The sequence below is a fragment of the Peromyscus californicus genome, unplaced genomic scaffold (genome assembly GCF_007827085.1).
Source record: "Peromyscus californicus insignis strain IS unplaced genomic scaffold, ASM782708v3 Scaffold_6__1_contigs__length_162567912, whole genome shotgun sequence".
NCBI classification, from domain to species: domain Eukaryota; kingdom Metazoa; phylum Chordata; class Mammalia; order Rodentia; family Cricetidae; genus Peromyscus; species Peromyscus californicus.
The window spans coordinates 137582961-137604533 of NW_026294584.1; the positions used below are offsets into that span (position 1 = coordinate 137582961).

At 48.9% G+C, this 21573-nt stretch overlaps 1 protein-coding gene and 1 long non-coding RNA gene across 6 annotated transcripts in view; one reads left to right on the plus strand and one right to left on the minus strand.

The window, feature by feature from the left end:
* Window positions 1-2375: 2375 nt before the first annotated feature.
* Window positions 2376-6411, minus strand: LOC128098850 (uncharacterized). Its single transcript, XR_008214357.1, has 3 exons — window positions 6295-6411; window positions 5433-5491; window positions 2376-3296 (listed from the first exon to the last, which is right to left on the minus strand). It is a non-coding gene; the product is annotated as an uncharacterized LOC128098850 (long non-coding RNA).
* Window positions 5845-21573, plus strand: part of Foxj2 (forkhead box J2) — a 28302-nt gene continuing 12573 nt past the window's right edge. Inside the window, exons 1-8 of one of the 5 annotated variants that reach the window (XM_052720300.1) lie at window positions 5848-6812; window positions 6973-7072; window positions 7217-7405; window positions 13870-14216; window positions 17842-17916; window positions 19519-19587; window positions 19742-19882; window positions 20351-20543. In XM_052720300.1, the coding sequence (XP_052576260.1) occupies window positions 7396-7405; window positions 13870-14216; window positions 17842-17916; window positions 19519-19587; window positions 19742-19882; window positions 20351-20543 (835 nt within the window). In that variant the 5' untranslated portion in view covers window positions 5848-6812; window positions 6973-7072; window positions 7217-7395. Of the gene's footprint in view, window positions 6813-6972; window positions 7073-7216; window positions 7406-13869; window positions 14217-17841; window positions 17917-19518; window positions 19588-19741; window positions 19883-20350; window positions 20544-21573 lie in introns of all 5 variants that reach the window. The other 4 variants (XM_052720301.1, XM_052720299.1, XM_052720304.1 and 1 more) reach the window with 4 other exon arrangements.

Sequence of the window (21573 nt, forward strand, 5' to 3'; positions counted from 1 at the left end):
CATATAGATGAATCATTTGTTTTTGTTCTATTCCCCCACCCTCACCCCTCCACCCCACCCCCCACCCCCCGCCCCGGATGACAGTCACCAAAGGAAGCAGGAACCCGGAGTCTAGTGGCTGCAGCCTACCCCTTGTGGTTGACCAAGGGTTCCTAGAGGGAGCTTAAGAGAGGAGGTGGTAATATCTCAAAGACTTTTGTAAAATGGATGAAAATTTGCTGCTTTCTGGATTTGGTTTATTAAAAGATGTGTAAATGAAAGGTGCAGATATTAGGCAACAGTATATCCACAAAACATGAAGTAAACACCTTATGTTTAGCATTTCTTTGTAGTATTTTTTTAAAGCTCTGTTGTAAAATTTCAAAACACAAAAGTAGAGAGAGTGAATTCTTAAGATCTTATTTTTATTAATATTTATTTTTGTGTATATGTATATATTCGCATTACATGCATACAGGAGCCAGCAGGGTCAGAAGAGGGAGTTAGGTCCCCTGGAACCAGGAGATACAGGCAGTTGTAAAATGGATGTCAATGTGGAACCCAGTGGGGCCCTCTGCAGGAGCAACAAAAGCTCTTAAGGGCTGAGCCATCTCTACAGCCCTAACTTTATTTTTAATCTTGTTCATGTGTGCGCACACGGCAGGGGGGTAGGTACACGTGTGACTGTAAGGCTCCCCGCAACACCAAGAGGAAGTCCAGAGCTCCTAGAGCTAAGTTGTGGTTGGTTGTGCGAGGCTGGACTTGGGTGCTGGGAACCCAATTTGGGTCCTCTGCAAGAGCGGGACTCACTCTCAAACATCTCTCCAGCCTGGAAATCATCCATCCATCCATCCATCCATCCATCCATCCATCCATCTATCTAGTTATATATTTTTTTTTTTGCGACAGGATTTCTCTGTGTAACCTTGTCCTGGAACTCACTATTTTTAAATGTAATAAGCAATATTTGGCCAATGTTTTATCATCTATACATGTCTCCTTGATCACGATTATTTTGAGACAAATTTCAGGCATTTCAGGCCTAAGTATTCCAATACACATTAAAAAAATCCTCTAAAGATAATGGAATTCCATTAATACACATCATTTCCCCCTCCCTTTCCTCCCTTCTAAGGCTCCCATGTGCAATCCCTCCTCCCCCAGCTCTTTTAAATTTATGGCCTCTTTCTCTTTGTTGTTACACACACACACACACACACACACACACACACACACACACACACACACGCACACACGCACATTCCTAAATACAGCATGGTCCGTAAACGGTCACTCACACGTACGTGTTTTCGGGGCTGATCATTTGGTATTGGATAAGCAGTCCCTGCGCTCTTCCTCGGGGACGACCACCAGCCTCAGCATTCCTTTGTGGCTTACAGTTCTTTGTCCACGGCTGAGGCCGCTGAGCTTCACCCCTTCCACACTGGCGCGTCTCTTGGTGTCATCTTCGTTCAAACACATATTTTTATTTATTTAAGATGTATTTATTTATGTATTTTATGTATGTTAGTGCTCTACTTATGCCTGCATGTCAGAAGAGGGCATCGAATCCCATTATAGATGGTTGTGAGCCACCAAGTGGCTGCTGGGAATTGAACTCAGTCAGGATCTCTACAAAGTGCTCTTAACCGCTGAGCCGTCTCTCCAGCCCCAGGCACATATTTTTAAAACACATTATTTGATCATATTAGGCAAACTATTATAACATAATTTTATTAAAAAAAAATGAGCCGGGCAGTGGAGGCGCATGTCTTTAATAACAGCACTGGGGAGGCAGAGCCAGGCGGATCTCTGTGAGTTCGAGGCCAGCCTGGTCTACAAAGTGAGTTCCAGAAAAAACTAAAAAAAAAAAAAAAAAAAAAGAATAAGTTTATGTGTATGTCTGTGTGCCTGAGTGTAAGTATGTGTACTATGAGCACGTAAGGGCCTGAGGAGAGAAGAGTGTGGGACCTCCCAGAACTGGAGTTACAGAGTATTGTGAGCTGCCACGTGGGTGCTGGGAACTGAACCCAGGACCTCTGCAAGAGAAATGTTCTTAACTGCTGAGCCATCTCTCCGACTCTTGAAATATAATTTTCTTATTCAAATACAGACGTATAAAAATGACTGGCTAAAGTTATCATACCCAAGGCAAAAAGGTATATATATTTAAATGATGACATAGAAAAATAAAAACAGGGCTGGAGAGATGGCTCAGCGGTTAAGAGCACTGTCTGTTCTTCCAGAGGTCCTGAGTTCAATTCCCAGCAACCACATGGTGGCTCACAGCCTTCTGTAATGAAATCTGGTGCCCTCTTCTGGCCTGCAGGTGTATGTACAGACAGAACACTATACATAATAAATAAATCTTTTAAAAAAAAAAAAAAAAAGAAAAATAAAAACAACTGAACCATTTTATTTCCAGAATTAAATATAATTACTCTTTATTTTTTTGGAAGGGTTTATTTGGGCTCACATAGAATTAAATAAAATTACTCTTTTTAATGCCAAATAATATTCTATTATGTAGATTTACTATAAGTTCTTTTTTATTTGCTTCTATAAAAATGCTATAGCCAACATCTTGTATACATGAACAATATTTGAGCTTTATTTTTTCAAATTTTTAAGAAATTTTAATCTTTAATTTTTCCATTTAAAAAAAGGATTTTTATTGAAAATTCAATTTTGTATACGTGTGTGGGTCTTGCACATGAGTGCCTGTGCCCTCAGAGGTGCCTGATTCCTCTGGCGTTACAGGCAGTTGTGAGCGCTGGACATGGGTGCTGGGATCCAAACTCTGGTCCTCTGTAAGAACCGTATGCTCTGTTAAGCATGTCTCCACACCCTAGCCTTTCCATTTTATATTACTTCTACCTCTAACCGCTGCCCTGCAAATGTGATGTTAGAAAATTAAAGAAACCATCCAACACAGACCCAGAAAGATTTGTAGATACATTCTGACTCTGAAGCCCAGGCTGGGCCTGGAATTCAATGTGTAGCTTGGGCTAGCCTCAAACTGTGGCAACCCTCCTGTCTCAGCCTTGGAAGTGCTGGGGATTATAGATGTGGGCCACCACGTCCAGCTGTCTTGGTCTGTTGCAGAAAGCATCTCATGTAGCTCAGTTGGTAGGACGCTTGTCTCAGTGCCACCTAAAACTGGACGTGTGGGCTGGGGAGATGCTAGGTGGTTAAAAGCAGTGCTGCTCTTGCCAAGGAGCCGAGCTGGGTTCACAGCATCCACAATCAGATATCTCACACCCGCCATAACTCCAGCTCCAGGGGATTCCATATCCTCTTCTGCCCTCCAAGAACACCTGCACCCCACACAGAGATACATAATTAAAAACTAAAATATAAAGCTGGGCGGTGGTGACACATGCCTTTAATTCCAGCACTCGGGAAGCAGAGCCAGGAGAATCTCTGTGAGTTCGAGGCTAGCCTGGTCTACAGATTGAGATCCAGGACAGGCACCAAAACTACACAGAGAAACTCTGTCTCGAAAAAAACAAAACAAAACAAAACAAAAACAAAAACAAAAAAACCCCAAACAAAAAACTAAAATATAAATGAAACAAAATAAAACAAAACTACTACCACCAGAGCAACTGTGCCCACAGGCCTGTAATCCCAGCACTTGGGCAGGGGGAGACAGGAGGATCAGGAGTTTAAATTGTATTTATTTATTTCTTTTATTATTTTTTACGTATATGACTGCTTTGCCTGCATGTATGTATGTGCATGTGTGTGCCTTGTAACTACGCAGGTCAGAAGAGGGTATCATCAGTTCCCCTGGGACTGGCGTTACAAATGGTTGTGAGCTCCCATGCAGGTGCTGGGAATTGAACCTGGGTCCTCTGGAAGAGCAGCCAGTGCTCTTAACTGCTGAGCCATCTTCTCCAGCCCAGGATCAGAATCTTAAAGATTTTTTTTCTTGGTTTTTCAAGACAGGGTTTCTCTGTGTAGCCCTGGCTGTCCTGGAACTCACTCTGTAGACCAGGCTGTCCTCGAACTCAGAGACCCACCTGCCTCTGCCTCCCAAGTGCTGGGAATAAAAATGTGTAACACCACTGCCTGGCCTGGACCAGAAGTTTAGTCATCCTTTACTACACAGTAAGTTTGAGGCCAGCCCGGGTTATGTGAGACCTGTCTTATAACAACCTCTCTCTCCCAATTGATTAGTAGTGTAGGCTGACCTTGAACTCCTGATCTTCCTGGTCTCTCCTCCCCAGTGTTGGGACTATAGGTACTTGCCACCATATAGGGTTTATGCTTTTGTGGTGCTAGGAACGGAGCCTAGGGACTCATGCTTGTAAGGCAAGCACTCTACCAACCGAGCTATAACTGTAGCCTCCTCTTCTCCTTTTAAAGACAGGGTCTTATCAGGGAGGCAAGTTGGCCTTGAACTCAAGACCCTCCTCTGTGATCACAGGTGGGCGCCCCCATGCTGGGGGACATGCATCTTTAAACTGGACATCGGAGGTGTGGGGAGGGGAACAGTTGTGTTGGGCTTCACTCCTGACAATTCGAGCATGATTTACGTTTTTACAGTTCAAGCCAAGGATATACTAGAGGTTCAGAACCTGGTTCTGAGGTCATTTGTATTTAATACCTGGCTTAAAATAGTACTAATTATGTAATGGTGTGAATTCTGTGAACTCAGACACAGTATCTTCAAGCCATAGTTACCCTCTAAAAGGCATAATAACAGTGCTGTATGTAATTGCTAGAAGAATCCAATGTGATAACACATGGGAAGTGTGAAGGCTTAATGCCTGCACATTGTATGTGTAATGTAATTATATGTACCTAGAACTTAATTGCAGTAGCACACATTTAGCCAGAAGACAAATGGCACTACTATCTAAAGGTAGTTATCAAACTGTAATCTTTTCGAGCAATTCAAATAGCAAATGAATAGTTTTTGAGGTTTTTTTTTTTTCTTTTTTGCCTTGTTTTATATAAAAACACAGTTGGAGAAAAAATAAGCCTGAGGGTGAAATGTGTAAGAGTTTGTACTGGAATAGCGTGACTGGAGGGGTAGAAGTGGAGAAGGGCTACCCTGGCGGTATTTCCTGCCCTGAGATGGAAATTATTCTGTAAGGAGTGTTTTATAGGAATGTCACTTGATTTTAGCACAAAGGTCAAAAATATTTTATAGGCATGTCAAGGGGAAATTAATAATCCTACTTTGTACCCTTTGTATATTGTACGGTTTTAAAGAGCATCTCCACACAAATCGTTTCCTTTGGGACATCCTGCGACATCCATATTAGTAGGCAGGCCAGAGTATCCAAGTCCCCTCTTCGGTGCCTAGGACTCCAGAAACAAGGGCCTTGCACAAGTTTACAGAGCGGGAGCTAACACGAGACCCCATCTCCCGCTGCTTATTTCTCTATAACAAGCTCATCTATCCTTTCATACGTCCACCGATCCAAGGAGCAGTCACTGACCTCCAGGATAAGAGTAAACTTTAACTTGACGCCAGGCTCCATAACCCTTTATAAGCGGTCTGGAAGAGAAAGAGAGAAGCCATCAAACACGTTTCTCAGAAAACCGGGAATGCTCGTCTAGGAGGAGACCACAGCACAATGAGAGGTCTGCGTGGCGCTTAGCGTGGACGCTGGCACCGCTGGTGCCCGGGCGCGGAGGGCAGGCGACCCGCGGGCTGCGGGGATCCACGATCCTCCTTAACCCGCGCCGGGAGGCGGTGGCCGCGGCGGCGGGAGGGGGAGGGGCGCGGAGCGCGGCGCCGAGGCCGGGGAGGAGCCGGGGCCTGCAGCGGAGCCGAGCCGAGCCCGAGCCGAGCCCCGACGCGCTCCGTCCGCCTGCCGGCTCCCGGGAACCCCGACCGGCCGGAGCCCCGGTGGTGGCAGCGCGGGGAGCCCCACGCGCGGGGGAGCGCGGCGGACCGGGGACGCGACTGGGGAGGCGCTGCCGCCCGGCAGCGGGTGACGGGAGCCGGGACCGCGGCCTCCGGGACTCTGCTGCCCAGGCCGGCCGGGCGCGAGCCGGAGTGCGTGGACCCCACCCTCGGGGCACCGGGCGCCGGGACCTGCCCCTTCTCCCGTGGGAAGGAGGACCCTCCGCACTCCCGGGACAGCCAGAAGAGATCGCCGCAGGGCACGCGCTGTCCCTCCCACGCTGGCTCTGGAGGAGACCCCCAGAAGTCGGGAAGGGCAGTGGGACCTGAAGGACCCGGAGGGAGACCGCCCCCACTCCTCAACGCACTCCAGACAGTTCGGGACTTTGGAGGCAGAGAGAAAGGGAGCCGTGCCCGTGGAGTAGGCACCCCGCATCCCACCCCGTACTCACCGCTGAGAGGCGACCGGACACGCACAAGCCAGGACCCTCCAGGGAACCGCCAGCAATCCGGTCCAGTTTGCTGGAGAGTGGAGGACCTCTCGCCCCTCAACTTCCGTGCACCTAGACAGTGGACCCGGGCAGAGCCCCTCAGCTCAGATCTCCAGCAGACAGAAAGAGCCCTCAGCCCCTGAAAGATCCAGTTTGGGGGGGAGGGGGATTCCCCCAAAGGGGAGGAGACAACTCCTGGTTGGGAGAGGCTCCTCCCCTCCTCCCTAGGGTAGCAGGCAGGGTGTGGGGGGTGTGCCACCTTCCCCAGGTAGGTCCTCCCTCTCCCCCTCCTCCTCCTTCGGCTCCTCTTCCTCGGGGGACTCAGTGCCCCGCTCCAGCTTGGGAGGCTCCGCCAGGCACTGGAAGAGTCACAGAGGATGAGACCCGTCACCCACCTGTGAAGAGGGGAATCCCTGCAACCTCAAACTTCTGTACCAGGTGGTTTCCTCCGGTGGCGGCCGGGGGAACCGTGGAGGCAGGTTAGTGCTTTCTCGCATCTTTCTCTCTGTGGTCTTTCCGCACCAGTAGGTATGGGGAGCTGACATGGTGGATCTTGGGGTTCATTCCTGTGGAAGGCAGAGTCCCCTGGGAAATGTCTTCTGATGGAGCTTCTGCACTGAAACCCACATGTTGTTGCAGAGACTCTGAGAAACGGGCTTTTTAGATTTTGGAGACCAAAGGGATGGGTCATTTGCAGTTCCTAGAGAAGTGGATGCTCTGTACTGAGAACAGACAACAGGTGCGTTTTCAGGACGCCATGGTTACTGTTAGTAATGCAGGACACGGCACAGCCAGAATCCCACTGCACTCTCCGTCTTCGGGTCTTGTCCTCTGGTGAGTGGACCTACTGTAAAGTCATGGGGGCATCTTGTGTCTTGTCTAGGGCATGCCTTCGTCAGCTTAATGGCCAGCAGAGGTCTTCCTTCCAGTCTGCTACACTGACAGTTTGCCTGTCTGTCAGTCTGTCCCCACCCACTCTCTCTATCTTGGCTACCAGGAGGCCCTTCTGACCTCCCCGCTTCAGGCTGGATATCTGCCATCCAAGGGGAAATGTGAATCCACATGTCCCGAGGTGAGAAAAAACTGTCTAGGGTAGTGCACACTGGTGGGCTGAAGTCTTCCTAGACACGGGTTCTGCTAGGAGGCAGACAGTGTTTCCCAGTTTCCTCCACACCTCGTCTGCATGAGTTGACCACGGGAGGTTTGACCTCCGTGGAGTTTTCCAGAGTTTGCTTCCAGGAAAACATCTACTGGTCTCATTGTCTCTCTTCCTGTCCTCTTGTTTAGTTCTGGGTCCCAGGAACCTTGTGGTGAAAATTTTCATCCTACCTTAAGGAATCATCAAAATCCAGACTCTTTAGAAAAAGCAGGAGAAAAGGCACCAAGGAATTTTCCTGGTTGAGCCAGGGCTATGTCTGTAGTGGAGCTGTGAGTGTTCACCCGAGGTCACTACCTGCGGGCCTGCTCTCTAGTCTGGTCGTTGGACCACGCCTCATCTTCTGTATGGAGTTTTCTCCCCTTGGGTTCCAGTGTCTGCCTCCCTAGGTGGGCCATGGACAGATTGCTCAAGTCTCTGCCCATCCACTTGATCCTGGAGGTTTCTGTAGTGCTGGTGTGTGAAACAGGGCTGTGGTCCACGGGTTCAATGGCCGTGCCGTAGAATGAAGTACACGTTTCTCAGTGGAAATGAATGTGGTTTAGTGTCTGTGTTTTGAGTATGTACATGGAGAAGGGTACACTGGGGTTTTCAGACTGCTCTCTGATCCCTTAGAATCATTTCTGGCAGGCATGTAGAAGCAGGTGACCCTCTGCCAGGACCTAGGAGAGGTGAGGGTGCAGATGACCAGTGGGAGGAAAGCTAGCCATCCCCCTCCCCCACCAGTGGGAATTCTCGTGGTCTCCTGTTGGCAGTCATCCCCGGCAGCAGGGCAGCCCTTGCTCTGTTTGGGCCTGTTTCTTCCCGGACAGGTAGAAGAGCTGAGCTTCATCATGGTTACCTCCAGTCTTGAAAAAGATGGGTATTCTTTACTTCCATGTCTAGAACTGCCTCTCCCACTTTTGAAAAACAGATGTCTCTGGTGTAGCAGTGGCCTGTTTCTTCCACAGCTCTTTGCCAGATGCTAGAGTGCCACTTCTGAATGGCTCAGTGTGCACTGTCCTGTCGCTGCCCCAGGCGGTCCCACTCATTCAACTGGCTCTGCTGGGACAGGAATCAGTGTGGGGCTGGTCGGATTAACTGTGATTTGGAGTGTTCTGTTTTCCAGACTGTATCTTATGACTGCATCTAAATCCCCTTGAAAGACAGGGGATGATATTTCCCCCATCCCTTCATCCTTGGAGGTTTCCCGATCTTATATTAATCAGTACTGGGTTGATATGAACTCGAAGGAAACCTTTGAAATTCAGATGTCCTGACAGACTTTGAGATTTGATACCCTGCACCTTTGATATTTCTAATGCTGCCTCTACAATCTGCTATAATTTTTGACATTCTCTTTTCTTTTTTAAAATGACATTATGCAATATGTGTATATATATATATATAATTTTCTCTGCAAGTATGCACATCAGAGGAGGGAATCATCCCATGGGGACTACAGTTACAGATAGATGTGGGTGCTGGGAATTAAATTCAGGTCCTCCCTCTGGAAAAACAGCCAGTGTTCTTTTTTTTTTTTTTTTTTTTTTTTTTTTAGTTTTTCGAGACAGGGTTTCTCTATGTAGTTTTGTGCCTTTACTGGATCTCGCTCTGTAGACCAGGCTGGCCTCGAACTCACAAAGATCTGCCTGCCTCTGCCTCCTGAGTGCTGGGACTAACGGTGTGCACCACCAAGACCAAAACAAAACAGAAAAACACTTCGATGCTTGGTGCTGAAATTTGGGCTGCATGTGCATGTTAAACACACTGAACCATACATACAAGCCTACTGATACTCTTTTTTTTTTCTTTATTCAAAAATAAAGGTTCACTTACTAAGTGCTTTAAGCATATTAAGAAATATTAGATAATCTTCACAACAACTCTTTAGGAACAGTTAATTTTTATTTAAAAGAATTTTAAGCTCGGTGGTGGTGGGACACACCTTTAATCCCAGCACTGGAGGCAGAGGCAGGCAGATTTCTGAGTTTGAGGACAGCCTGGACAACATAGTTAGTTCCAGGACATCTGTGTAGTCAGTATAGCCAGGGTTACCCAGAGAAACCCCATCTTGAGAAACAAAACAACAACAACAACAACAACAAATTAAAAAAACGTTTTAGATGTGTGTGTGTGTGTGTGTGTGTGTGTGTGTGTGTGTGTGTATGTCTGTGTGACAGTGTCTCTATGTAGCTGTGGCTGACCTTGAGCTTACTATGCAGCTCAGGCTGGCTCAAACTTATGGCAATCCTCCTGCTTCATCCTCCCAGAGTGCTAGGAGTACAAGCTTGAGTCACTGTATCTAACTTTTTAGAATTTTTAATTTTACTTTACAGAGCTAGAAATTAAGATACAGAGACGTTAAACGACTTGTCCATCAGAGCTAGGCTTGAAACCCAGGCAGCGTGGCTGATCACAAGATACACTCTATCACTGCCCTATTAGCTTTGGCATTATGTACAGCCCAGGAAGTTATCCCTCCTGGGTACCTGACTTGGGTAACACGTGGAGAACAGTTACTAGCTGTTTGGGTAAATTGGGCAGTAAACAGCGCAGGTTCTTGTGGCTCTTACCGGTCCCATACCTCCGGCCGGCCGTTCATTCCCCAAGAAGCCTTTCTGTTTGCCTTTGTTTAGTGCTCGGTCTTTTCCCAGCACTGTAGTCTTCCTTAGCTGTCCCGTGGATGTGATGGAGCCTGCCCTTTGGCCGCCTTTCCCAGATTCTGTGTGTATTTCCTTTGAGTCTTCCAGCATGCCGAGGAGAAGAATGTGGCCTGACTCAGGTTCTGCCTGAGCCCAGTGGCACGAGGCCCACCTGGAGAGAGGTCTGGGTAACTAGGTTGGCTGGCCTGAGAAATGGAGTCACCTCTTGTTAGCTTTTCTAATAATAGCCTGGACATTAGCCTTGTGCCATTATTTTGGGGAGTGTGGAATGTGTGGCAGCTACGAGCTCATTAGCTTCGTTCCTGTCCCTCCAGGGATGAAGCCTCGGTAGGGGCTATGACTTCATTTCTTTTACTGGAGGGGGAAACTGAGGCATCAAGACTTCATCAGGGCGCGAGAGATGGCTAGGGGCACTTGGTGAGTCAGTGTTGGGGTTGGGAAGAGGATGGAGGAAGCTCAGTCAATCTTCACTACCCTTTATGAATGGGGAAGTGAGGGGTAAGGAAATGGGCCAGGCTAGCCTAGTGCCGGGAGACCAGGAGGACAAGGCCCTGTGAGCTTCGCGAGCTATGCTGGAATGTACCTGGAGCTGAGGTTTGCATTTGGAGGGAGGGCTGCCTGGGAGGGTAGTGGAGAAAGGCATCTAACCTCAGGGTCCTGCTGTGTGGGGTGAGGGAGGGAAGGGCGCAGGACAGCTAGAAAGAGCTAGAAGAGTCGGGTAGTGTCTCCCTTTCAGGAATCCCTGGTGGTTGGCATGTGTCAAATGTAAGGCCTCTACATACTTCAAATCCACCCTCGTGCTCCAGGTGGGGGTTGAGAGCATTTCAGAGGAAATAACTGAAATTTTCTGGCCCTAAAGATGAGATTTTCCAGGGTTCTTTAGCAGGAGATAATAGGGGCTAGACTGGACTGATGCCCTGTAGACCCAGGGAAGGTAACGCAGGAGGACTGCTTGAGTCCAGGAGTTTGAGACCAGTGTGGACAGCAGACTCAACACACACACACACACACACACGCACACGCACACGCACGCACGCACGCACTTGCCCTGGGTCGAGGAGGCCAGTGGCTGATTGACTAGGGAGCAGGGTACTATCTTTCTAGGGATGAACTTGGTCCTTGAGAATTTGCTAATTGAGGCTGGGATGTTTTGACACAGCAAAAGGTTAGAAGGTGTGTGGCTTCCCGGAGTGATGACATGTCCCTCTTGTTTTGCAAGTTTCCAGGGTTTGGGGCAAGGTGGCGGTATTAGGGTGAGAAGGTTGGCGCTGGTGAGGAGAGAGCTAAGATTGAATGGAAAGCTTTCTTGGTACAGGTTACCAACACAGCCCCATTGTTTTTCTCTGCTCCAACAACTCTTGGGGTGCAGTTAGGTCTCTTGCTGCCTGGACCCTTGAGGCACAGAAGATGTTTCCTTCAGCTTTGTGGACTAGGCATGTTGCTGGTTGGGAGCTCTGGGCCAGGTACATGTGAGCACAGGTTGATTTCAAGGGTGGGACCTGGTCAGGAGGGGAGTGAATGAGAATTCTGACCTGTAGGGGAAAGGGCAAGTGTCTGTGGCGAAACCTCAGCTTAGGATGAAACAGGGCCAGAAAGGTACGTGGTGTGCTGGGGTTAAGAGAGGGGGGTCCTGCTTGAGACAGAGTTTGGGCCTGCCAAGAGTGAGTCTGTGCATCCTCACCCGTGACTCATCTGGTTGTGCACCTTTTGGCTATGGATTGAGAGGGACATCACCCGCAGAACAGGGTTCTCACCAGCGTTCTAAGTTCTGAGGGGTAGCCTTGGCTGGTGCAGAGCGCTGTCCTGCTGCAACTGAGCAAGGCATGCTAGCTGGCATCTGGCATCTGTGCAGGCACAAACCTGTTAGACAGCCAGTGCTTGGGGGCTCGCTGGCTTCAGCTCCAAGGAAGTGCCGCACGGCTATGTAGAGGTTCCTGTCAGCCTCTGTGGACCCTGCAATACAGCTTCCCCCATTCTTCACCTTCCTCCACCAACATGCCACTAGCTACACCTCCCTGGTGGTGAGAGCCTAGGCGGTTTGGTTGGCGGCAGGACCGGCAAACATCAGGCGTGGGCGGAATCGTAGCTCCAGGAGTTTGCATGGAGGTGCAGCCCGTCTGCGTGCCTGACTGGGAAGGAAGGAGGGAGGGAAGGGCGGGGAAGGGGAGCCAGCTCTTAGCCCCACGGAGGCTATTTTTAGCCAGGCTATCTGATTGTTACCGGTGTGCACACAGCTGGGTGTCTCCCTGGCTTGGTGAAGCCCAGCAGGCCTGGGAGGTGGGAGGTCCTTGCTGATGACTTCTTCCTGGTGCTGGTGTCTGTGGGCGGGAGCCTGGTAGGGGGAGCTTTAAAGGTGTGAGGGTAGCTGTGTGCTCAGGATCTGTTTCTTCTGTGTGACTTTGTTTGGTAATGTATGCCATGTAAATGTTGTGACCTCTGTGTGTGCGCTACTCACTGCCCATGTGTCAATCTTGTATCATGCTGTTGCCGGGTGTCATCGTTTGGTCATTTATTTATGTATTTATTTATTTATTGTGGTGCTGGGGACCGAACCCAGGGTCTCAAGCAAGAGCTACACCTTCAGCCCCCCTTTGTTTTTTAATTAATTAATTAATTAATTTATTTATTTTTTTGGTTTTTCGAGACAGGGTTTCTCTGTGTAGCTTTGCGCCTTTCCTGGAACTCACTTGGTAGCCCAGGCTGGCCTCGAACTCACAGCGATCCGCCTGGCTCTGCCTCCCGAGTGCTGGGATTAAAGGCGTGCGCCACCACCGCCCGGCCTTTAATTTATTTTTTTAAGTTATTTTTTATGTATGTATGTGTATCATGTGTGTGTGTCTCATGCTCTAGGAGGCTAGGAGAGGGTGTTGGATTCTCTGGAATTGGAGTTTATAGATGGTTGTGAGTGTTGGGAATGGAACTCAAATCCTCTGCAAGAGCAACAAGTGCTCTAAACTGAGCCATCTCTTGCCCTGTCTTTTGTACTTTTTATTTTGAGATAGTGTCTCACTAAATTGCCTAGGCTGCCTGTGAACTCACCGTGTAGCCCAGGCAAGCCTTGAACTTGTGATACTGTTGCCTCAGCCTCTGAGCAGTTGAGGTTACAGACTTGTGCTCCCAGCCCCCGCTCAGTTGTTAGAACCTGCCCTTGGGATATGTCTAATATACCTTATGTTGGACGTGTGTGCGGCAAAAGGCTGAGTGCTCCTGTTTTGTACGAAGCATCTTTGGGAGTGGTGATGTGTGCTTCGCTGGTACATGCTTGTGTTTGCTTAGACTGTCTTATATGTGCAATTGCTGTGTACTTGTGGACGCTATATATAAACATACAAGTGTCATGTAATTGGAGAATGGACTTCAGCTAATTTTACCTGCTGTCTAAGTGGGGTGGATTTTTTTCTTCTAACTTATTCTTATATAGAGTTTAAAAATACTGTGTTGTGGGGCTATAAGGAGAATTGAGGGAATAGTTCAGTTTTTGTGGGGTGTTGATCTGACCCTGCGTGAAGGGAGAGGCCTTGTGGTCACACTCTCCAATAAGATGTGGGGTCCGAAGCACTCTCTGTCACCTGGTGGGTGGCTGGTGGTACTTGCACTTGGGATCATGGGTCATCTCAGGATCGGGTTCTCCAATGGGAATTAAAGTGGGAAGAAACTGCTTGCCGTATAGATTGGACATGGAGTAGTTCTTGTCCCAGTAAACGGGAAATTCATCTGCCTTCCTCTTCCCTGCAGAACCCAGAAGTACAATGGCCTCCGACCTAGAGAGCAGCCTCACCTCCATAGACTGGCTGCCCCAGCTGACTCTCCGAGCTAGTATTGAGAAGCTTGGGAGCGCTTCTCAGGCTGGACCTCCAGGGGGCAGCCGAAAGTGTTCCCCAGGCTCTCCCACGGATCCTAACGCCACCCTCAGCAAAGATGAGGCAGCCGTCCACCAAGACGGCAAGCCGCGGTACAGCTACGCCACCCTCATCACCTATGCCATCAACTCTTCTCCAGCCAAGAAGATGACCCTCAGTGAGATCTACCGCTGGATCTGCGATAACTTCCCCTACTACAAGAACGCTGGCATTGGCTGGAAGGTGGGACTGTTTCTGTTCCCGGGTTTGCACTAAGCCGCTCGCAGCCTTCTTCTCTACTTTTGTGTCTTCCTGTGACCTGGTCTGGCTCGTTCCGACCTGTCTCAGGGATGCATAAACTCAAGGTCTCCTCTCTTCTACCTCTGCTTTGATTTACTTTAGCATTAATCAACTTCTTCACAAGCTTTATCATGGGAACACTGGTGACGCCAGCCATTAAGTGTAGTTATGGGATCGCAGGTGCTGTTGGTGTCCACACCCTCTTACTGTCTGGTTCCCCCAAAGGGCAGTCTTGGATTTCTTGTCACCCTGCAATGTTCAAGTCATTGAGCAAGGCAAGGCATGACTCCTCCTTGGGTAGGAACCTCGTCAAATTTCTGTAGCTTCCTTGTTATCATCCTTTGAAATATTGTATATATTAAGAAAAAGAGAATAACCAGGTCCTTTACCAATAGCAGGTTCACTAAGCAGGCAGCGAGGTTGTTAGACAGAACTAATGGAAAGAAGGTTGATGTTAAACTATAGGTTTTTTTTAGCCAGGTTTAGTCACATATACCTTTTTTTTTAAAAAAAGATTTATTTATTATGTATGCAGTGTTCTGTCTGCATATATGCCTGCAGGCCAGAAGAGGGCGCCAGATCTCATTACAGGTGGTTGTGAGCCACCACGTGGGTGCTGGGAACTGAACTCAGGTCCTCTGGAAGAGCAGCCAGTGCTCTTAACTTCTGAGCCATCTCTCCAGCCCTAGTCACATATATCTTTAATCCCAGCACTTTGGAAGCATAGGTGGGTGGATCTCTGAGTTTAAGACCAGTCTAGTCTACATGGCAAGTTCCAGTCCAGCCAGGGTTACATAGTGAGACCCACCCCCAACCCATAAAGAAGAAATAGAGGAAGAAGAGGAGGAGGAGGAAGAGGAAGAAGAACCCAAACAATGACAAGAAAAGCCCCCAAGGATTTATTTATTTTGTGACTGTGGCTCAGGCTGGCCTGGCCTGGAACTCACGATGTAGCTGCAGCTGACCTTGAACTACTGATTCTCCTGTCTTGCCCTTCCGATATTGAGTGACAGGCAAGGGCCACCAAGCGAGGCTTCCTTGTAATCATTTGGAGCAGCAGCTCATTTGCCAGCTCTTGAGTAGGAGTGGGCATTAAATGTGGTTTTCTCACTCTATAAATCACCAGCCGACTTACAAACCGGATGATGAATTGAGGCTGTTGGAAGCATTCGATCTTCCCCTGGTAAATGTGTCCCCGCTAGGCTACAACTCTCAATGTACCTACCGTGTATACTCTGGCCTTTCCTTTTCTCCAGATATGGTCATTCTGTGTGTTACTGAGAAAATGGAGCTGATCTGTGCTGTGGTTTTTTAAAGTCTGTGTGTGTGTGTGTGTGTGTGTGTGTGTGTGTGTGTGTGTGTACACATTTTTGTGTGTTAGGGTACAAGAGGGCCATAGTGTTGGGTGCCACAGCACATGTGGAGGTCAGCAGACAACCTTGGGTGCTGGTCCTTGCCTTCTGTCTTGTTGGAGGCAGGGTCTCTTGGTTGTTAACACTGTGTGATGTGTAGCAGGCCTGTGAACCGTGAGCACTGTCTCTGCCTTCCATTTGCTGTAGGACAACAGTGTTCCGTATGTAGCTGCGGTATTACAGAACACCCTCTGCTCCCGGCTTTATGTGGGTCCTGGGCATTCAAATCAGTCCTCACACTTGTGAGTTTTACTCAGGGGGCCATCTCCCCACTGAATGATTTTGGTCTTGTCATCATATATATATATATATATATTTTTTTTGGTTTTTCGAGACAGGGTTTCTCTGTGTAGCTTTGCGCCTTTCCTGGGACTCACTTGGTAGTCCAGGCTGGCCTCGAACTCACAGAGATCCGCCTGGCTCTGCCTCCCGAGTGCTGGGATTAAAGGCGTGCGCCACCACCGCCCGGCTGTCGTCATCATATATTATAAGCAGTATAAAAATGCTGCTCTTTCGCTTTTCAGAGGGAATTGAGAAGTGAGGTAGATATGAATTTGAGGTGCTTATTTGTTGGTGTGTGTGTGTTTATGATGTGTGTGCAGAGTGTGAGTACATGTGTGCTATGCGTGGCAATGGAGGTTAGAGGACAGCCTGGGGTGTGATCCCCCTCTTCCCGCTGGTTTCAGGCAGGGTCCCTATTGTTCACTGCTTTATGCCAGACCGGCTAGTGTGATCTTCCAGGTGTTCTCTTTTTGGCCTTTTTTATTGTTGTTGTTTGTTTCTTTTTTTTTTTTTTTTTCTCAAGACAGGGTTTCTCTGTGTAGCCCTGGCTGTCCTGGAACTCACTCTGTAGACTAGGCTAGCCTTGAACTCAGAGATATGCCTGCCTCTGCTTCCCAGTCCTGGGATTAAAGGTGTGAGGAGCACCACCCCCCACCCCCCACCGCCTGGTTTGTTCCAGGGATTCTTATGTCTCCACTTCACATCTAATCCTAAAACCTCTGAGATTGCAGGTGTGCTTGGCTATACCTAGTTAATGTGAATTTCGGAGATTTGAACTTAGGTAACTTAGGTCTCTTGCTTGGATGTTACACTCTTTTTTTTTTTTTTTTTTTGTTTTTTTTTTTTTGTTTTTTCGAGACAGGGTTTCTCTGAGTAGCTTTGTGCCTTTCCTGGAACTCACTTGGTAGCCCAGGCTGGCCTCGAACTCACAGAGATCCGCCTGCCTCTGCCTCCCGAGTGCTGGGATTAAAGGCGTGCGCCACCACCGCCCGGCGGATGTTACACTCTTTATCCACTGAACCATCTCCCCAGCTCCTACTTATAATTTATTATTATTATTGTGTGTATGTGTACATGGTGTGTGCATGTGTGTACGTGCGTGTGCCATGATGTGCATGTGGAATTCAGAGGATAACGTTGTAGAATTGACTCTCTCCCTTCCATCTGAATGTGGGGTGCCAGGGATCAGGTCCCCCAGGGCGAACCATCAGCCCATCAGCACCCCTCCTCCCATGGCCTCACCCTGCATCTCTGGTTGTCCTGGAACTCACTGTGTAAGCCAGAGTAGTATCAAATTCATAGAGATTCACTGGTCTCTTCCTCCTGAGAGCTGGGCTTATTAAAGGCATGCACCTATGCCTGGCTTATTTTTTGAGAGATGGTCTTTTCATGCAGTCCTGGTTGCCCTAGAACTCATGTGACTGTAGACCAGGCTAGCTTCCAACTTGTGGCCACTCTCCTGCCTGCGTCTCCTGAGTGCAGGGCTTACAGGTGTGGGCCACCATGCTGGCTATGTTTGTTGTTCGTTTTCTGAGGCGGGGTCTTACTATGTAACTCCGGCTGTCCTGGAACTTGCTATCACGAGGCTAGGCTTGACCTCAGCGACCCTCCTGGCTTGAGGCATTTATAACCTGTTGTCACTTTGGTAGGAAGGCTGAAGAACTATAAGCTCTCAGGAGCACCTGGTCGCCAGCCCCTCGCCAGTTAACTCGTGATGTCCTTTCACACCCTCTGCTTTCTGTGTTACTCCCTCCAGCAATACAGTGAGGAGGTGCTGAATGTGCCTGGAACTTCACTGTATGCTCTTCTGTGTCCTTCGGAAAATACTGTGGTTTGCCCAGTGCTCGACCTAACTTGCTTCTTTGCTTCCCCAGAATTCCATTCGACACAACCTTTCTCTTAACAAGTGCTTCCGGAAGGTGCCCAGACCTCGGGACGACCCTGGGAAGGTGAGCCGCTGGGGAATCAAAGGAGAGGAGGACAGCGAGGTAGTTGACACTCAGAGTCCTGGGCTGTTCTGATTACCTAGAGGAGGAAACCGTGTTAATTTTCAAAGCATCTCTGTTCTTCCTCAAAGGAAGAACGTGGTTGCCAAGCTTCTGGTTCCTCACGAGAATGGGTGACTAAGGAAGATGATGAAATCTTTTTGTTTTTAATAGGGATGCTTATGATAGAGTTGATTTTGAGGGTCTCCTCCCTCTTCCTTCCTTTCTCCCTCCCTCCCTCCCTCATTTCTTCCTTATTTTCTTTCTTTCTTCCTATCTTTTGAGACAGAGTCTTACTGTGTAGGCCTGGAACTTAATATGTAGACCTGGCTAGCCCCCAACTCAGAGATTTGAGTGGTGAGATTAAAGGCATATACCAAGATGGGCATGGTGCTGCACACTGTTATCTCAGCACTCAGGAGGCAGAGACAAGTGGATGTCCCTGAGTACAAGGCCAGCCTGGTCTATAGAGTTTCAGGACAGCCAGGGCCTAGTAGAGAGACTCTGTTTTAGAAAACAACAAACAAACAAACAACTAGCAAAGGCACGCACCACTGTGGCCAGCCTCATTTATTTATTTATTTATTTATTTATTTATTTATTTATTTATTTATTTATTTATTTATTTTTTGAGCTAGTCTCACTCTGTAGCCCAGGCTGGGCGGCTTCTTCTTTTTTTTTTTTTTTGGTTTTTCGAGACAGGGTTTCTCTGTGTAGCTTTGCGCCTTTCCTGGAACTCACTCGGTAGTCCAGGCTGGCCTCGAACTCACAGAGATCCGCCTGGCTCTGCCTCCCGAGTGCTGGGATTAAAGGCGTGCGCCACCACTGCCCAGCGGCTTCTTTCTTTTGAGTGGCACTTGTTCCTACATGTGAAATGTTGACTTAGTCACTTTTTTTTTTTTTGGGACAAAGTCTCGCTGTGTAGCCCAGGCTGGCCTTGAACTCGCCATCCTCCTGCCTTAGTCCCTCCTGAGTGCTGGGATTTCAGGTGTGTGCCAGCATACCCAGTTTGCTCACTAACTTTTTGGAAGGTTTTCTGTGCAGAGTCTTCAGGTTTTACCTTCCAAAGGGAGGGGGGTACGCCATTCTCCCCATTTGACAGATGCTAAGACCCCCTGGACTTTTGCCTCAGGTCGTAAGGGAGAAAGGGCTTTCTGGCCATTCCCAGCTCTCCGACATAATTACCATTGCTCGTCTGCCCGGTTGGGACCTTTGAGGCTGGTGTTCGGACTGCTCAGTGACCTTGGGGACAGATCATTCCTCGCGAGTTCCCGGCTCCCGAGGACTCTGTCTGGACGCCCAGCCCCACTTCTTCCCTTCTCCTCCTTCCCTTCCTTGTCTTCTCTCCGGCTTGGTCTCACTTCCCTCTTCCTCTCTTCTGGTCTGTACTGGGGAATCCAATCTGAGGCGTTGTCCGAGCTAGGCCAGCATTCCACCACGAGTCGCGTCCCCAGCCCCACCCGTTTTCAGCGTGACTGCTGTAAGAAACTTCCTGGGCACTTGTTTCCAAAGGGAACATCTATAGGTAATGCTTTTCTTCTCCGTGGGGTTGGCTTCTCCTTCCAGGGCTCTTACTGGACAATTGACACCTGCCCGGACATTTCCCGGAAGAGAAGACACCCTCCAGATGATGACGTAAGTTCTCTCCCCTTGGGGACATCCCTTTCTTGGATTTTAGTCATGTCTGTGGTAAATGTGGGTTAACACCAGCAAAGGGGAGACAAAAGCATGGGCTTCGGGTGGGCGTTTCACCCCTGCGTATGGCTCTCTCTCCTTTCGTAATTCTCAGCCATCCCAAGACTCCCCAGAACAGGAGGCCAGCAAAAGCCCCCGGGGAGGTGTTCCAGGGAGTGGAGAAACCTCGCTGCCTCATGAAGGGAATCCTCAGATGTCACTGCAGAGCCCCTCCTCCATGGCCAGCTACAGCCAGGTAGGACGCAGGGGCCACAGGCACAGGGCAACCGATGCATGGTTGAGTAGGTTCGGATACCGCTCTGTTCACAGTTACATGTTAAGGACCGTGATATGCTAGGCAGGTAGATTGGGAAAGAAGAAAAACGCAAAAGAGGGAAACCCAGCCAGAAGGGAGGAGAGGGAGCCGACGGAGGAGACAGAGGGATGGCAGAATTTTGAGCAAATCAGGAAAATAAGTGGTGAGAAGAGCAAGAGCCAGGAAAGCCACAGCTGGGACGGGAAGACAGGAGGACCCTGGGAGGGTCCTAGAGAAGGAGCGGGTAGTGATAGTAAGGAGGCCAGGAAGAGCAGGTGACGCTGTGCCATGGGTCAGCTGGAGAGGGTGCCGGGGACAGGCCTGAGAGCCTGGTGCCCTTTGGAGGGTTATACTGCTTCAGAAGGGACAGAGCTCACCGTCCTTACCCGCCCTTACCTGTTTTTGTAGGGCCCAGGGTCTGTGGATGGCGGAGCAGTGGCAGCAGGGGCTCCAGGCCGAGAAAGCACAGACAGTGCCCCTCCCCTCTACAACACCAACCACGACTTCAAATTCTCCTACTCAGAGATCAACTTTCAGGACCTAAGCTGGTCCTTCCGCAACCTCTACAAGTCCATGCTGGAGAGGTCCTCCTCCCAGCACGGTGAGTGCCGCGAGGACAGGCATGTGACATCCTGAGAGCTCCTTTCCTGTTTTCCTCGTTTTCTTTGACACAAGGCCTTTCTGTGTAGTCCTGGCTGGTCTGGAATATGCCTCAAACTTACAAAGATCTGCCTGCCTCTGCCTCCTGAGTGCCGGGATTAAAGGCTCTTTAGATTGTTAAATAAGTGGTAACATTTTCTTCTCTTCCAATTTTCTGTCTTTTTTTTTTTTTTGTTTTAAATTACATTGTAGCCGGGCAGTGGTGGCACATGCCTTTAATCCCAGCACTTGGGAGTCAGAGCCAGGCGGAACTCTGAGTTCGAGGCCAGCCTGGTCTACAGAGCGAGTTCCAGGAAAGGCGCAAAGCTACACAGAGAAACCCTGTCTCGAAAAACCAAAAAAAAAAAAAAAAAAAAAAAATTACGTTGTAGCGTGTGTGTGTGTGTGTGTGTGTGTGTGTGTGTGTGCGCGCGCATGTGTGTGCATGTGTGTGTGTGCATGTGCACACATGTGGTCAGAGGACAACTTGTGAGAGTCAGTTCTCTCCTTATACCATATAGGTCCTAGGTATCAGACTTGGGTTGGGTTTGGCGGCAAATTCGTTTACCTGAATATGCCATCTTGCCAGCCCCCGGTTTCTTGTTTTAATATGTGAACTGGTTACTTGTCAGAGGAAACAGGACTAAACTGTTTGGTGCCAGACAGCGAATTCAGGGGCCACTGGGTTATTATCTTCACAAGCTGAATTGGAGGACCATCCAAAGGCAGAGATTTCCCCCACATGCCTTGCCCCAGTGCTCGGGGTCCGACCCAGGGTCTTGTGTGTGTTATGTGAGTGCTCTACCACTGTGCCACACCTCTGCTTCTGGGGTAGTGATTTTATGGCTGTGAGCCAGTCATTCAGAGTATGACCACTAGGGGACAGTAGTAGTACTCTTTCCCCAAGAATCTTTCCGCTTTATTATAAGTAACTTTTCTTTTCCAGTTAGTAAGTTAGATTGAGACAGAATGGCAGATACCCCAGGCTGGCC